Source organism: Camelus dromedarius, chromosome 4, assembly GCF_036321535.1.
Source record: "Camelus dromedarius isolate mCamDro1 chromosome 4, mCamDro1.pat, whole genome shotgun sequence".
In the NCBI taxonomy this organism is placed as follows: Eukaryota; Metazoa; Chordata; class Mammalia; order Artiodactyla; family Camelidae; genus Camelus; species Camelus dromedarius.
This window is the reverse complement of record NC_087439.1, coordinates 19586683-19603687: the sequence shown is the minus strand read 5'-3', so window position 1 is coordinate 19603687 and position 17005 is coordinate 19586683. Positions and strand designations below refer to the sequence as shown.

The window sequence follows — 17005 nt, the reverse complement described above, 5'->3', positions numbered from 1 at the left end:
ACGCCGTGCTGGGAAGCCCCCACCAAATTCCTCTTTAGAACAACGTCTGTGGGCAAGGCTGCCTTTCTAGAATATACCTGAATAGGGAAAATGATGTCATATAAATGTATGTCTGAGTATCAAAAAGAACCGTTTTAAATGTGTTATACCTATATAGATAGCTCGTCCACCAGCGAGTTTTTCAGGTTCTCCTTCTTTCATATATCCCTAACTACACCTCTCTAGGAGAGTATCAAAGATACGGCAGTGAATGATAAAAGCTGATCCAATTTAAATTCCTCTGAAAGGCATCCTAGCCTCACTTGACAGGTACCAACTGGCAGAGCACTGTTCCCCTTGTCCGCCTGTCACAGACCTGACGGAAGACGGAAGGCGGGGAGCCTACACACCACGGCGGGTTTTCTAATGGACTCTGAACGGCTGACAGCCACAAACCTCCCAGGATTCCTGAGAGAAGGGTGTCTGCCTAATGGCCATGTGAAAATAATTTCTATAATAACTGATTTTTTGTATTAAGTAATAAAACATTTCATGCCCTTCCATCCTCTACTAATTTTTAATGCAAACAAAAGGAACATACCAATGCAATAACACACGGGGAAAAACACGAGTAAGGAGACAATGCCATTATCTCCAACCTTACAGTTTTATTTCTTGCTGTGGTTGTTTGCTAGTTTTCCCCCCTCAAATCCTCCAACATCCATATATAAAAAGAGTATAAACTATCTAGGAAAGTATGAATCCCCTAGGTTTCTGCTGGAAGGTTCACTCCATTTCTTTAGGGTCGGGGATTCAAATATGAAACTAACCAGCTCAGTTTACATCCTGGAGTTTTGTGATGTTTAATGCATTAGCCTGTGTACTCCAGCCTCTGTGGAATTCTAAACACACTTCGTTCATGCCAGTCACAGGCCCTGGCAGGATCCACGGTAGGACCAAGGGACAGACTGAGATTGAGAGGCTCCCAGAACTCATGCTCACCAGTTGGTAGAACTAACGAGAATACTTACCCTCATCGTAACACGCTTGGACTCCTTGTAGGCACAGAACCATTTCCCCAGAGGGAAAACTCCATTTTTCATTCTTCCCAAGAGGGATTATAGGCAGGTGGTCCTGGCAGGTTTTAGCAAGACCTTAAAAATCAAAACTCTCTCCGCTCTAGAGAAACATTTATGAAACAGCCAACTTGCAGACTTGAATAACATTCATGACAGCTTTCACTCTCTCCTGTCTGTGTTTCCTTAGTTTCTAGGGCAGGTCCATTAGCCTCAATAATTCTCATCAATCCCAATATGCCCCTAAACTCGGCAGGTGGTGGTGGCTGGTGGCTAGTGACATTACCACCTTCAGGTAAGACGTTCTACTGCCTCTACCCTTTCCTTCTGCCCCAAAGGCTGAGGCTTTCCTTGGAAAGTTACTGTTTAAGGCAAAAATACACATTCCAGTTACCTGGTTTCCTCAAGCTGTTCTTGGAACACCCTCCCCTTCTCACACAACTGCAATCTACTTTTCCTCTTCCTCCAAAGATGACACACTGGAGCCAAGGCCAATCCCATGCCTCACACCATATCTCCTACATCAGCTCAGTGATTCACTCTCACAGCTAACAGTGCCCGCTGGAACAGAGGGGCAGAGGCACATGGGGAGAGGGCTTCTTGGCTAACCTCAGGGTTGAACTTGTGCCTTACTCCAAACTTCTTTAGGCTCGTGGAGGAACTCATTAAGGAAGCCAGTGTTTGAAGCACAGCGGACTGAGAAGACAGGCACCCAGGTTCTCAGCGCTGGCTTGGCCACTATTAAATCACTATGGGCTTGAGGATACATTTCTTTACTTCTCTGCACTTCAGTTTTAACATTTTATGAAGTGTTGCATCCTTGCTAAGCCTCAATGCTGGCACAAAGCTGGGCAGGATATTATTTTCCTAGGGCTTCCAAAACAAAGTACCACAAACTGGGTGATGTAAAACCACAGAAATTTGTCTCACAATCCTGAAGATTAGAAGCCCCAAAGTGAGGTGCGAGGACAGCCAGGCACCCTCTGAACATTCTGACTGCTTTCACGCCCCTCTTCTGGCTGCCGGCAGTTACTGGCAGTCTCTGGCATTCCCTGGCCCATAGAGGCATCACTCTAATGTCCGCCTCTATCTTCACATGGCCTTCTCCTCCCTTCTCCTTGTGTCTTCACATGGTACTCTCCTCTGTGTGTATCTCTGTGTCCAAATTTTCTTCTTTGTATAAGGACATGCATCATTAGAATAGGGTCTACCCTAATCCAATATGACCTCATCTCAACTTACTTACATCTGCAATAACCCTATTTCCAAATAAGGGCATATTCATATTCACATGTATAGGGGTTAGTACTGAACATATCATTCTGGAGGACACAACTGAACCCACGACAGGTGACGTCTAACGCACAATGTGCCAGGGTGCTTTCGCCAGAGTTGATTTATGCGATAGGGAATAGAGGACAATGACAAAGCAGTTTGGCATAAAAGCATCTTGTGCAAATGGGGTAAATGGACGGGTCAAAATGTTTTGAGTTTTCCAGATGAGTTCCATGGACCTGTTCTGAGTTATGTGGAAGAGGAAGGCTGAAATAAAAGTTGAAAGTGCAGTTTTTCGTGAAGGATTTTGTGAAAATTTGGCTCAAGTGACAAAAATCTCAATGCAGATTTGGGAAAAGGAGCATTTTCTGAATTGTTGCAGAGACTTTATGGCCCAGAACCAAGGGGACAAAGCACTTAATAAACATCTTTTACATCTGACCCCTCATTGCTTCTACCTTCTTGCAGCTTCAGCGTCTCACAGTCCCCTAAGGGAGCTGCCCCTCCCCCATCTCAGGCTGGAGGCTTGGATGTGGCCGTCCCTCCACTGGTGGTCACATGTCTAGGACCTGGCCAGTCCAGCCCCACCCGCCCCAGTCAGAGAGTCTGGCTCAGGGAGGAGCACAGGCCACAAAGCAGCCAGTGAGAGTCACTGGACTCTTCCTGAAACTATTAAGGAAGACATTTCTTCCTACTTTATTTTTACTGTCTGAAGTAACGATTACCTTATGTGCGTATGTGTGGTGAGAATTTTTAAGATTTACTCTCTTAGCAACTTTTAAGTACACAATACAGTTTTTGTTAACTATAGTTAGCCATGCTGTGCATTATTAGATCCTCAGAACGTATTCATCTTGTAACTGGAAGTTTGTACACTTTGATCAACACCGCCCCATTTCCCGCAACACCTAGGCCCTGGTAACCACCACTCTATTCTCTACAGTGAGTTTGGGTTTTTTAGAATTCACATATAAGTGAGATCACACAGTATCTGTCTCTCTGGGTCTGACTTATTTCCCTTTGTATAACGTCCTCAAACTTCCTCATTATTGTCACAAATGGCAGGATAACCTTTTTCTATTTATAGATACTTTTTTTTATCATATATATTATGTATACAGTATATACAAACACACATATGTGTGTGTGCGCGCGCGTGTGTGTGTGTATGTGTGTGTGTGTATCATATTTTCTTTCTCCACTCACCCATCTATGGACACTTAGATAGTTTCCACATGTTGACTCTTGTGAATAATGCTGAGATTAACACAGGATCCAGAGAGAGAAAAATTTTTAAAGTTCTTACCATAAAATTTTTTAATAAAATAAATAAATTTTAAAATAGAAAAGGAAAAAGAAGAAACCAATGAACTTACCCACAAAACAGAAACAGATTCACAGACATAGTAAGCAAACTTACAGTTACCAGAAGGGGAAGGGGGTGGGAAGGGATAAATTGGGAATGTGCAAATACTAACTACTATATATAAAATAGATAAAAAATCAAATTTCTTCTGTATAGCACAGGGAACTATATTCAATGTCTTGTAATAACCTATAAATATGAAAAAAAAATGAAAACAAATATATGTATATGTATGGCTGAAACATTATGCTGTACACCAAAAACTGACACACTGTATCTGACTATACTTCAATAAATTTTTTAAAAAGTAAATAAATAAATAAAAAGTATTTGGGAGGCTCTGGAAAAACATTTAAAAACAGGTAACTATGAGGTGATGGGTATGTTAACTAACCTCACTGCAGTAATCATTCACTAAGTATACATATATATGTATTGAATCATTATGTTGTGTACCTTAAAACTGCATGACGCTATATATCAATTATATCTCAATAAAGCTAATACAATTAATTAACCATAAAAAATAAGATATCATCCTTTATAAGACATTATGCTGATTTTATTACAATGTTCTGGAGAAAAAAATACCTCCACATAAAATGTGCTTATAGATTCTGTGACGCAATTAGATCTAGAAACCTAAAATATGTGAAAAGAATGGATCTAGGAATCAAGGAAACAGAAAATATTTAGCTTCATTCTCTCATTTGCAATTTGCAGACCATGTTTGGGAGGCTGACCTCTGAAAGTTTATATGAAACTGAGAGACTTTCACAACCTGCCCTATTAAAATTAAATGGAGTTTTATGTCTTGAGCTTAGATTATTAGGCTGGGAGAGGGGTACTCCATTTTTTGTTTTGTTTTGTTTTAAATCAAATGTCAGCTGGATAAAATAATATTTGAATGTAATATTGCCTCATAAGAAAACAATTATATCACTGAAGTGATTTAGAACATCTGATACTAGAAGTTTCATTAACAAAGTCCAAGACATAGATCTTTCAAATCAGAGTACCCCAAGGAGTTACAGAATTTTGTTAGTTGCCTTGTTACCCATCCACCAAAGAAAACAATCACTAAAAGGCATATATTAACTCAAACTCTATCTACCAACAAGAAGGATATGCAATAAAAGTTTAACAGTTAAAAAAAAAAAAAGACAGAAAATTAATACTGGTCTCTACTCCACAGAGAAGACTTGTCTTAAACTAAACCTAACACAGTAGTAGAACCAAGAGCTAGAGAAACAGAAGATGGTAAAGAGAAAGAGAAAGAACCAGAGAGCCTGAGATCTGGCGACCTCTTGATACGTTCGGATACAGCCCTACCTTCCATTCTGTTTTTAGCTAGATGAGCTAATAAATTCCCTTCTTTTGGCTTATGTCAGTCTGAACTGAGTTTCTGTCACTTAACAGCTAAAAGTGGCCCAATTAATATGGGGCCCATGTAGACTGCTGTGGTTTCTACAGCTTTGAAAGCAAAGAAAGGCAGCATTCAATGCAGCAAAGCTGTACCAGCATGGACAGCCACGGTCAGAGTGGCTGGAGGGGCTTAAGTCCAGCCTCAAATGATGCTCTAGACAGCAACCTTAACACTGAGAGGTTCACGTCAAATGTAAGAAGGTTGGTTCTAATAACACATAAGTCACCCTGGGGGGCCTCATATGCAGCTACAGGAGCCTTACATGGTCCCATTATACACGCGGGGACCGCAAGACAACAAATCATGGGTGTTAGTACTCATGGAAAATTATTTGTATCCACAGCTGAAGAGGTTTGGGGGACATTCTAACAAAGAAGGAACACGAGCTTTCCAAGAGCCCTCACATTCCATTAAGATCCATAGTCCTACTGCTCAATAAGAGAATTAAAGTTAGTTTCTTCCTGCCTTAGATTCATGCATTTGCTTCTTCTACCTTACAATAAAAGAGGCAGAATAAAGAGAAAAGCCCAGGACACGGGTGTGTGAACCTGGGCATGAGAGTGTGTTGGTGGGAGCTCTCTGGACGCAGAATGACGCTGAGAGCACAGCTCTGTAGCATCCAAGCGTAGCAATGGGCAACGTACTCTTTCTCTGCACGGGATGTCTGGGATTAGTGCTTAGCAGACACAACCTAAGTTGTGGAATTTCCTTGGACCTCATTCCTCTATGAAAAGTATTTCTTTTTTAGCACTGCCATTTAAGGGAACATAATAACAACATAAACTGAAGAGTCAATAAAAGAGAAGTCAAGATGTCACCACAAATGAATATTGGAAGATACAGAGGTGCCTAGAAGAGCAAACTACAGAAGACGAGACTGCAGAGACCTACAAATTTAAACAAGCACATGAAGTTTGAAGATTTCACTTTAAGCCTGAGGATCACATCAAAAAGTGAACAACATGTCCCTCGTGAAAATTTGACCTATTCCATCAAATTCAGCATTTGATTCCACATTTGGAAATCTGAAAACAAGTAAGATAGTTGTTTCTTGATGTGATTTGAGAATTCATGTCTAATTTCTTCAGGGAAACCTTTACATTTGTAAAACAGTAAGTTATGGTTAGCAGATACTTGGTCCTGTCCAAAACGTCCATAAGACATCTGGCACCTGGCAAAAGGTCCTTGAAATTTAATTTAATCTTGTCCCAGACCATTGGGCACAGGCCAACTCTGCTCATGGGTGTTTTGGACAGGACCAAATGTCAGAAACCTTCCAGTGTGAACCAAATGTCTTGTGGGCGTTTGGGTCAGGACCAAACGTCCTGCAGGGTTAAGTTATACCATTTTTGAGTGACAGTCACTTCACCAGCTCTGAGCTTAATTGGAAGGTCAATCAAGGCAGGATTCTGAGTTCCACAGAAATGTCCCCAATGGCCTCCTTAATAACTGGATGCTGGCAGACTTGGGCTGGCTATCTAAATGTTACAAACAAATACTGTCTTTAGCAGACTTCAGAGGCTATCAGCTATGAGAGTAAATGTGAGTGCACTGAAGGGAAATGACATGCACACAAACAAGGCACTCACCTTTTCTCCCCTGAGGATCGTGGCAGTTCTCATAGACGCACAGGCCCCAGCCTGCCCAGGAGGATACTACACAGTCTGTAGAACAAGGGGTATTGCAGAGCTGAGAGGCTGAAGGGGCGGGTCCCGAACATAATGTCTTTTCCACAGGTCTAGAGACTGCATGGATGGGGAGAAGAAAGAAAAAAAAAAAAGCCCCAAGTTACATTCTCTGCCCATCCTTCGAATGGTTCCTGTCTTTGTGTGCCTGCCTTGCTCACATCAGCTTTCTGGTTAAACACAGTATACGCAAACAAAACAACAACTTGCTTCCACTCTGCATTCCTTAACTCCACATTATTAGCATTTGGGGTGAGGAAAGGCAAACACAGACAGTGATAAAGGGCATGCATTTGAGTTTCCTGCTTGACAGAGTATTCCCTGGGAATCCAAGAGAGGACTGGAAACAGAGATACAAGTTATCTAGAGTTATGAATTAAAAAAAAACTTAAGTGGCTTTGTGAAGTTTTAAGATAAGTCTATCCTCACTATATAAATGACTAGGTTGCTGTGAAAAAAATTAAAATCGAACCCCTGAGGTGGGGTGTTTAGCATAACCAATCTACTGCTATTACTCCCCTGAGGGGTGGAGCTCTCAAAGACACTGAAGAAAAATGGCTCTTAGAATAAGAAGAAAAATCAGGATCTGTGATTGCAGAATTAGCCCCTGGAAGTCAGTTTCATCAGTGAGGTTACCCAGGGGCGCAAGGAGTGTCGGAGGAGCCACGGGGAAAGCCAAACTAGGAGATCTTCCAGCTCTTCCTGGGGTGCACCTGCACCTGGAGAACACCCGGAGTGGAATCACTGCAGGAGCCAGTCACCATCTGCCCACTAGTGACGTTCATCAAGCATCCTCTCTATGCAGCCCCATTCTGGGGACCATGAAGACACACAGATGAAGGAGAAGATGAGATCCTGACTCTTGTGGAGACTGTAACATAACAGGAGCCAGGATAGCAAGACTCAAAAAGGACCCAGTAAAAGGGCAGCCAAGTGCGTAACGACACTTATACAGACTGAGTCTACACTAAGCGGGTTTGGGAGCAATTTAGTTTGGGAGCAAATGGTTAAAGTTCAGATGGTTTTATCTTTATCTTATGGACTGCCTTGTACTATTGTCTAAACATTTCATGTATGTCATTTCCATCCAGTTAAGTAGATCCAGTATGTTTCAGAGATGGAGACTGGTATGAGAGGACTGGGTGGTAAATCACCCCATGGACTTTGCTTCCCCCTTCTCTATAAAAAAATGTGAGTTAATCAGATAGAGATGGCAATAAATCACCACTCTGACCAGCAGAACTCTGAACATAAACCAAAACAACAGCAAAAAAAAAAAAATACTGTCATTGAGACATTGTAACACAGGGGAAAGAAGTGTTTCTAATGAACAGTGGAGCAGCTTGGGGTGTTTATGAGGGTGAATGGGAAAAACAAAAAGTTGCAAAGGAAAATAATAATAATGGTTTGTTTGCAACTAATTCTTTTACAGTTTACCAAAAGGACATGACCTGACTTAAAATCAAAGACGGGCAAAGCAAGATTGCTAATGTAAATGTCAAAGCTTGCAAGCCATGTGGAAGAGGGAGGCAAAGGAAGACAGAACAGGTATTGGTGGACAGTAGAAGGGTTTCCTGGGGAGGCTGAGGAGAGGTGGTGATTAGATACAACAGCCAATGTGGAGGTTGGAGGAACCAGGACTGGGGATGTACACAGGACACTGATGGACCATGCATAAAAAAGAACCTGGGAGATGGAGAGTTTGTAATTCCTTCCCCAGGAGTAAGCAAAAGAAGACTCGTAAGACAGTCATCCACTGAGTACATTACGCATTCAATCCAAAACCAAGTAGTATTTTAACAAAATGCACGGAAAGAGATGCTTCAGAGCATTGTATAAATAGAAAGCTGAACAGCCAGAGGTCTTAAGGCAGAAGTGTGTTTGGGTCCAGGCCGATGCTTGGTTAGCATGTGTTCTCACAAACTAGTTTTAGTTCCAGAAACAAAACCTAACTAATGATGGAAAAGGAAGTGGGATGTAAACTGATTGATCCAGTTGTTCAATAAATACTTAGAGTGCATGTCAGACACTGGTTATAAACATCCATTTAACCTGCAATTAACTTCGAGATATATATTATTATTATTCCTAGTTTACAATGAGGAAACTGAAACAAGGAAATGTTTACTCATTTGCTCACATTCCCAATTAGTGAGCAGTGGAGCAGGAATTTGGAACCAGGTGGTCTGGTTCCAGAACCTGTGGCATTAACCACCACACTATGTGGCCTCATCACTGGTTATTCACGCCACGTTGTTAAGTACTTACCATGAGTTAACACCGTGTTAGGTGCTAAAGCAGATTAGTGAGTGAAACTGACAGGGTCGCTGTCCTTCCTCATGGAGCCTACTTTTCAATGTGAGTTGATACTAAGCATACACGAGTCCATGACCCTCAACAACAAGATGGAAAAGCCATTACTGGCACTTCTCTTTCCTTTTCCATGGCTGTCTCCCTGTAACACGAGACAGACCTTACGTGTGAGGACCAAGGCTGAGAAGACACCCCAAACCTCTCAGCTCCAAGACCCAGCAGACACTTGCTGTCACAATCTCTGAACCCGAGGTTGGACCCTGTAGTTGAAACCTGTCAACCTATCAGTGCAACACCCAGGCACAGAGTAGGTCTGCACTAAATCTCATTAGAAGCTCCAGAATGTCTTGACTGTCCAGAAGGCAGTTAAGCCTTCAGGTCGGCAGTACAGCTGGAAAGAGACTGGGGAACTTGTTCTGAAGCTGCTTTTGTCAAGAGCACTTTTACAGATATTATGTTTATTTGGCTTATTTTTGGAGGGTTGTTGACAATTACTGGGAGGTGAGGAGTTAAGTCTCCTAAGGTCCCCTCTGATAAATACTTAACTGTCAATCAATTGACATTAGGACATCAGGACTAATGGTACTCCTCAGATTTGGAAGTAGGGAGCGGCATGGTGTGCTGGGGTATCTCCCTGGAGACTCCTAAGTGACATAATTGGAAGCCCAGGGGTGGAAGTGAGGCCATTTGTCAGAGCGCTCAAGCCTCTTCAGCACCTGCTGCTTTGAAAGACAGTGGATCTTTATCCATATCAATAAATTCTTCCAGTCTCAGGGACATGTCTAAGATGCTTCATTTAGGCATTGAATCAATGGGCTTGGGTCAACCTTTCTCTATTTCAGCCCCCCTGGGATACATTTGCTCTGGAAATAAATCATGACTAAGTCACAAAGCACTTACCAGCTTCAGACCACTTAGATAGTCATCTCCCCAAGAACAGTGAACACAGGAAATTGCTACGCCTATTGACTCTTAGAGCTAGAAGGGGGCTTTAGTACTAATTTAGCTTAATTCATTAATTTTACTGAAAAACTGAACTCCAAAGACCTTAGGTGGTTTCTGCAAGTTCGCTCAGCAAGTCCAAGGCAGAGAAAGATTTGAGCCTTGTCCCGGGTGGCTGACTGAATTCCACCTATCCATCTTGGTTTTCCTTCCATGGAATGAAGGCATCAGATAAAACAGATCATCTGAACCAAGGATATTTTGTTTACAAATCACAGTGACTACAATGGAGACAACCAGGGGCACGACAGATCCAAGACACCCATGAAAACTGCAGGCTCACGTAACCCTTTGAACAAAATCCAAATCCCTCTCCTATGTTATTGCTACTTCAAACCCTTTCCCAGACCTCTCCAACTAAGCAGGAGGTAGTAAGATCAACACTGGCTCCACTTTAAATGACTATCCTTTTATTTGTCGCTATTCATGCTGTAATAAAATTATCTTGGGAAGTGGGATGTGTGGGGGGCTTAACCTAAACCATCTGAAATTGGATGATCGGTGTAGTTTACTCTTTTCTGAGCCCTCAATTCTTCTTGACCAAACTCCAGCCATGATGTGTGTAGGAAGCAGAGCTGATTTCTAGTCACTGAAATTCTTTCTCTGGATATACCAACTGAACTATTTTATTTGCTAACTCTGTCTGTTCTAACGCAATGGATCCCTGCTGTAGTCAGTGCACCTATTCAGCAAAGGTCTGTGCTGGTCCCACCTTCTCCAGCTGACTTAGACCATGTCACCTTAACACCTTTTGCCATTCCTGTGTTGACCAACTGCCTGACTAGGTAAGCAATTACCCAAGGTTTTATAGGCTATTTAGGTTTTGTCGGCAGCAATGTTAGTCCCTATAGAGACTTCTCATGATCAAAAAGTATTAGAGATAAAGTAACTTTTAACTTGGACCAACTGAGATCACTGCCTAGAAGTAGCTTTCTAAACCCTAGGGAATATATTACAGTATTATAAGTGACTGGTCATATGCAACAGTCATTAATGCTTTGAATATTTTGGTGCTTAACCTGGGAATTTTTCATTTGTAGTAAGAAATTATTAAATTGACCTGCCTTATAAGAAATGCGCAAGTCTGCTACTAATGACTGCAAAGTCATTTTAAATAATGAATTACTCCATGAACAGAATGTTAATTAAGAAGGAGGGGTATGCTGGGTAGCTGATATGTTTAATGTTAAAAAAAAGTTCTTAATTCTAGAAATGTACAAAGTTCATGATTTTCCTTAATGACAAGGTGATTTCAGACGACCGTACAAATTCAATCAAAATGATTTTTAATTAAGAAGAAAAATGCCTGTTGTGATCACTAGCATGTGACCACCGCTTTAAGAAAAATGAGTGCCTTCTTATTTTATTCTTTGAAACTAAATCAAGCTCGAATCCAAACTAATTTGAATTAACACAGAAATAAGTTGGCAAAGATTCAATCAGAGTATATTATCTCCCACCTCTACTGCTAGCCATTTTGTAAGATATAAATTTCAATGTCATTTAATGCCTCAAAAAATTAAATGGAAATTGCATAATAATAATATTTAATTAATTATAATTAACAACTAGGTACTCCTCTGTAGTTTTTTTAAAATTGAGTAATGTTTGCTTAAAGTAAAAAATGTTATTATTGAAGTCAATGGCATTTTCTTATTTTTTAATATGCCAATTAGTAGACGAAACATCAAATCAGTCTTTAAAAATTTAGAAAGCATTTAAGGTAATTCTGCCACGGCATAATGGAACTCAAGTTTCCCTCCAGATGAAAAGAAGTATCTTGATCATGGTCGAGAAATTAGTCAGAAGATATTGATTTTTTCCAATATTTTCAGGGATGTAGAGCTAAAAAGAAAGTTAAGATGATGCTACTTCCTGGGAACTCTTAAAACCTGGATGATTTTGCCTGTTACCTGTCTTAGGGTAACTGAGTGTTCCTGCAAACAACATAATTTCATCCTCAGTTGATTTCACATGGGATACGTGATTTACACAATGACATCTGCCTTCATAAAGAAGTTAGACAAAAAAGCGATATTCATACCGAGTTTTCAAATCAAATGCAGGCAGGCACTGTAAACCTCTAAGGGAATTCTCACTCCAAACCCAGGAGTGAGAACACTGACACAACATTGTAAATCAACTACATTTCAATAAAAATTTTTTTAATTAAAATAAAAACTCAGGACCCCCTCATTCCACAGGGTGTCCCAGCAACAGCCATAAAATAAGTAGCAACAACAAAGATTTAATTCAAAACTAATGAAAGAGCCTACTTATGTAAAAATGCTGCTTCCTAAATGATTTTTGAGAAACAATATTGCCTCTGACATACTCATTTAAGAAGTATACTGACTTGGCAGAAATTCAATCCACCTTACTGCTGAAATAAATAGGTTTCTTCTAAAACTGAAGGAGTCAAGCAGTTGAAAAGGAAAGATAAATAATATTACAATTTTAACCAGAAAGCCATTTTCCTCCAAGAAGCTTCATGTATTATTTCAATTGCCTTTTGCCACTGGGATTTGCAAAATAATGTATCATTCTTTTAACTTACTGGGTAGAATAAAAGCAAATATGTCTTCTAGCACTTATAGGCAGCTAAAAGAATTAAATCACATCTCATCCTATTATGTCTAACAGAGTTTAGTTTTAGTCACATTGTGCCTCTCTTGGCAAAGTACCGTACAATACAGTTTGGCAGGAGGATGTGTGTGTGTATGTATGATAAATTTAATATCTAAAAGTAATTCCTGCAATTAGAAATAATTATGTGAAATTTGGCCACATGTCAAAAACTTTTCCACATTTCATTCATTTCACATAGCAAATTAGAGAATGCCTACCAACCAGTGATTTTCTTAATGCTACAGAGTAACAGCATGATGGGAGAAGACAGACAATACTGAGAATGAAAATGAAAGCAAAATAAATGAAGTATGTAAACAGTTTTAGAAAGTAATCAGATAATAGCCAACAATTACATAATGAGGGGAGAAATATAGTCGCTTTCAGCCCTATATTCATGTATTTCTTTCTGATATATTCTCTCCTTTGTTCGTTAATGAGACTTTAATTAATTTATTTACTTACTTATTTCATTGAAGTACTGTCAGTTACAACGTGTCAATTTCTGTTGTACAGCACAATGCCCCAATCATGCATATACATATATATGTTTTCATATTTTTTATTAAAGGTTATTATAAGATATTGAACATAATTCCCTGTGCTATACAGCAGAGACTTTCTTTCTGACTGTTCCTCAGACTTGCACTTCAGAGCTAAAGAAGGGGTATAGAGAGGATGGAAACAACAAGGATTGACCTAAAGGGCATCTTTTACACTTTACCGAGTTAAAAATACCATTATTGATGAGAGAGAATGGAAAGGAAATAAGTGAATGATGTGGAAGTGGTCAGGCAAAGAGAAAAAGTGAAAAGGCAGAGAGGCAGGTAAGAGAGTCATCTCCCAAGACACCACCGGCAGAAATGTGCACCATCAGGAAAGTAAAGCCCTTAAGAGGGTTTTAGTGCCAGAGCCCCCTTCATACTCAGCACTGCAACCTGGAGTTCATTTTCCCATAGAGACAATCACAAGAGGTAAATGAGAGCCAGTTTTCCTAAGAATGACCGCAAGTGACTATTTCACTGATTAATATTAGAAGTAATAGCTAATACATGTTAATAACCCCCTTGGTTGGTTCTAGGCACTGTGCTAAGCATGTAAATGCACTTTCTCATTTAGTCATCACAATCACTCCGAGGTAAGTACAATTATCATTCCCATTTTCTAGAAGAAATAATTGAGGATAAATTACTTGCCTAAAATGACAAAGCTAATAAGTGACCCAACATGGGTCCAGGGCTCTTAAAAAGCCTGTATCCTTCAACCCTGCACTACCCTTTGATTTTGTATTTGTAATAAAAGTTATGATAGAAAAAAATCTACTGTAACAGTAAGAACTAATCAGGAAAATAAATAAATCGTGACCCCTTTAAGAAAATTCTTGAAGTGAGATAAAATAGAAAAAAAAGTTAAAAAGTATCAATAGTAAAGGTGAAACCTCAGGAAAAGTAAGTGTCGTTAAAAGAAAATGGGGAACCAGTTGGGTGTTTTTGATGTGATTCTGCAAGGTACTTAAACGTATTACTAAAGATTTGATGGAGTGGATGAAATTAGATTATCGCAATGATTTTCATCTTAAAATTTAAGTTTAGAGCCATTCCTAAGGAATTACGAGTTGACAATAAACATCCCTCCCCTGCACAAAGATTTTCTTAAAGAACAAAGACGACCAAAGAAACCATAAAGGCACCTTGGAACCTGGAGAAGGAAGTGGGTGTAAAGCCCACCTTTCACTGGGTACACATAGCATCACTAGCACAATTCTTTCTCCTTATCAGTCATACCCAACCCATCAACTGAGGAAGAACAGAGGTGACAGTAAAATATCCCTAAGTCCACTGAGCAAGAGTTGGAAAGAGAAAGGGTGTTTTTGAAAAACACAACCCCCCCCAAAAAAAACCCACACCAAACCATGGTTAAAATAGAAATGCATCAGAGAAGGGACACGGCACAGAAAGATCTGGTAAGAAAGGTCAGAAGGAGGAAAAAGAAAGCCGACCTCAGAAGGAGGTCTCCCAGACTTCAGTACTGATCCCAGGATGCCCTGTTAGACCAGCAGCAGGTCAGACCTTCATCTGTGTTGATTTAGAAAGTGGAATTTCAACCTGGGAATAACTGAAAGGAAAAATTTTAATAATGGTAACAAGAAGGGAAAATCCATCAGGTGACATGGTCCTTCAAGAAGGACATCACAAACTCCAAAGTTTAAAGCCATTTCTAAGGGACCAAAAAAAAGGGTGGGGGGGATTTTAGAGAGCCAGGAAATTATTTTTCTCTGAAGAAAAAAATCTGCACACCATCCTGGTTTTAAAGGAAGGGAAAGTAAAGGGCTCACTGTACCTGATATCCTTGTTAGCACACGCTGCTTTAAATTTGCAAATCATTTTGGACTGAACAAGTTAATTCAACTTCAAATGAAGGCTCATGGGATTCACCAGGTCCCTAAGTAGTGATAGGAAGGAGACACTGCCTAATAAATTTTCAAATGCACAGCAGTACGTTCTTTTGTATGAGGAACTGCGTTATACATTTTTAGAGGTAAAACAAAAATTACATCCAAAACCTCTGCATGGCAAAACTGGATGAAAGCTCTCTTCCTCCCAAGCCTATTTGTATGTTATAAGTCCTACTTTGTACAGCTCTGCACTATGTCAAGACATACTGTCAACCTGGCTAAAACAATGGGGTCTAACTTAGGCCCAACTCAGAAAGAATCTGGTCAGAACTGGGAAGGGGGTAGCAGAGAGTACAGTAAGGATTTCTACCTTTGAAAATCTTTATGGTTAGCAGGTTGGGGAGGCAATATTCTGAATAACTTATGACATATGATTTTGAAAAGCCAATTGGCAAAACACCATCATTAAAATCCATTAAACTGAAAGTCTACAACTACCTATCTGAATTGGGCAAAGTTTTAAAAAACTGAGCCCCCATCACATAAAGAGAAAAGGGACTATCCAATGTTCCTCATCTTTGCTGCATTACCTCCTCCCTAAGAAGCCCCTGAAACATTCTTTTCCAAACTGTCCCTCCCTCCCCCATGACAATTCCATACCACAAACATACTGTGTGTATGTATGTTCTATATATACAAATATATATACATATGACATACATACATACATATACTTTACATATAAAAAGCAGTTTTCTTCACCCCCAAAACCATTTTGTATCCCCCTGGGGGCAATATCGTCTCTTTGAGAATGCATGAACTAGATCACATGTTGAACTTCAATTGTACGCTGAGCAATCCAATCTACAAGTCTATTCTGATTTAGTTAGGAAAACCTTCTATGAGGTAAGTACTACTAGTATCTCCAGTTTCCAGTGAGACAATTGAGATTTTAAAAGTCTGCCCAAGCAGAGGCAGGACAGGAAGTCAGCCAGTGCGATTCTCCTCTCCACCATGTTAGACTTGTCCAGCTCAAGGCTCTGAAATTCTTGGATTCACTGCACATTTTCATGGCTGCAGGTTGGAATCTATCTTTTTAATTTGACTACAGTGCTTCTCAATACCTGTGTTTTGCTTGAAGTTGGAATCCACATGCTATTTTTTTTTTTTTTGCAATAAAAGGAGGTAATTCATTAACCAATAAGATAAGTTATTTTCTGGCAGAATTCTGATGCATGTAGAGAATACAGACATTTAAAACAGCTGCAATGCTGCAGAATTTTATGAACTTTTCTTTTGTTTAAATAATAGTCAAGTTATTTAAAAAGCTGTCTTAAGCTGCATACTCTATGTATTTAAATATATCATCAGAGCAAAATGAGTTATAATGTCAAGAGGACAGTGATTTACATTTTAAAATATTACAACTGTATTCTATGAAGTGTTAATTTGAGAGAACAAGCAACAAAAATGAGATAATTATTTAATTTAAAACAGAGGTTTTTATATTAAAAGCAACATGGATGCATTCATAGGTTATTTAAATACAAATAAACATTAATTCTGAAAGCGTTCTCACCTATTTTTAAAAGGGAGGGTGAACTGAATTGTTCAAACTGATATCGATTTTTTTTGTATCATAAAAAGAGATGCAGCTACATGCAACAATTGATTTTTTTAATGTTTATACATTCTTAACTGAGGTTCTCTAACAAATATTGTTCAATCCAGTAACATTCAAAGGTAAGACATGTTTATCATGACTATTATCTTTTTGTGGGGACAGACCCTGAAAGCACAGTAATCATGATTGTTTAGAAAACTTTCATATCTTTGGCAGCTAGAGATCTTTAAAGTAAA

General features: G+C 39.6%; 1 protein-coding gene across 1 annotated transcript in view; it reads right to left on the bottom strand.

Moving 5' to 3' along the window:
* THSD7B (thrombospondin type 1 domain containing 7B) overlaps window positions 1-17005 on the bottom strand; it is a 764170-nt gene that overhangs the window by 429378 nt on the left and 317787 nt on the right. The window contains exon 6 of the mRNA XM_064484730.1: window positions 6712-6867. Within this exon, the coding sequence (XP_064340800.1) occupies window positions 6712-6867 (156 nt within the window). The remainder of the gene's footprint in view (window positions 1-6711; window positions 6868-17005) is intronic.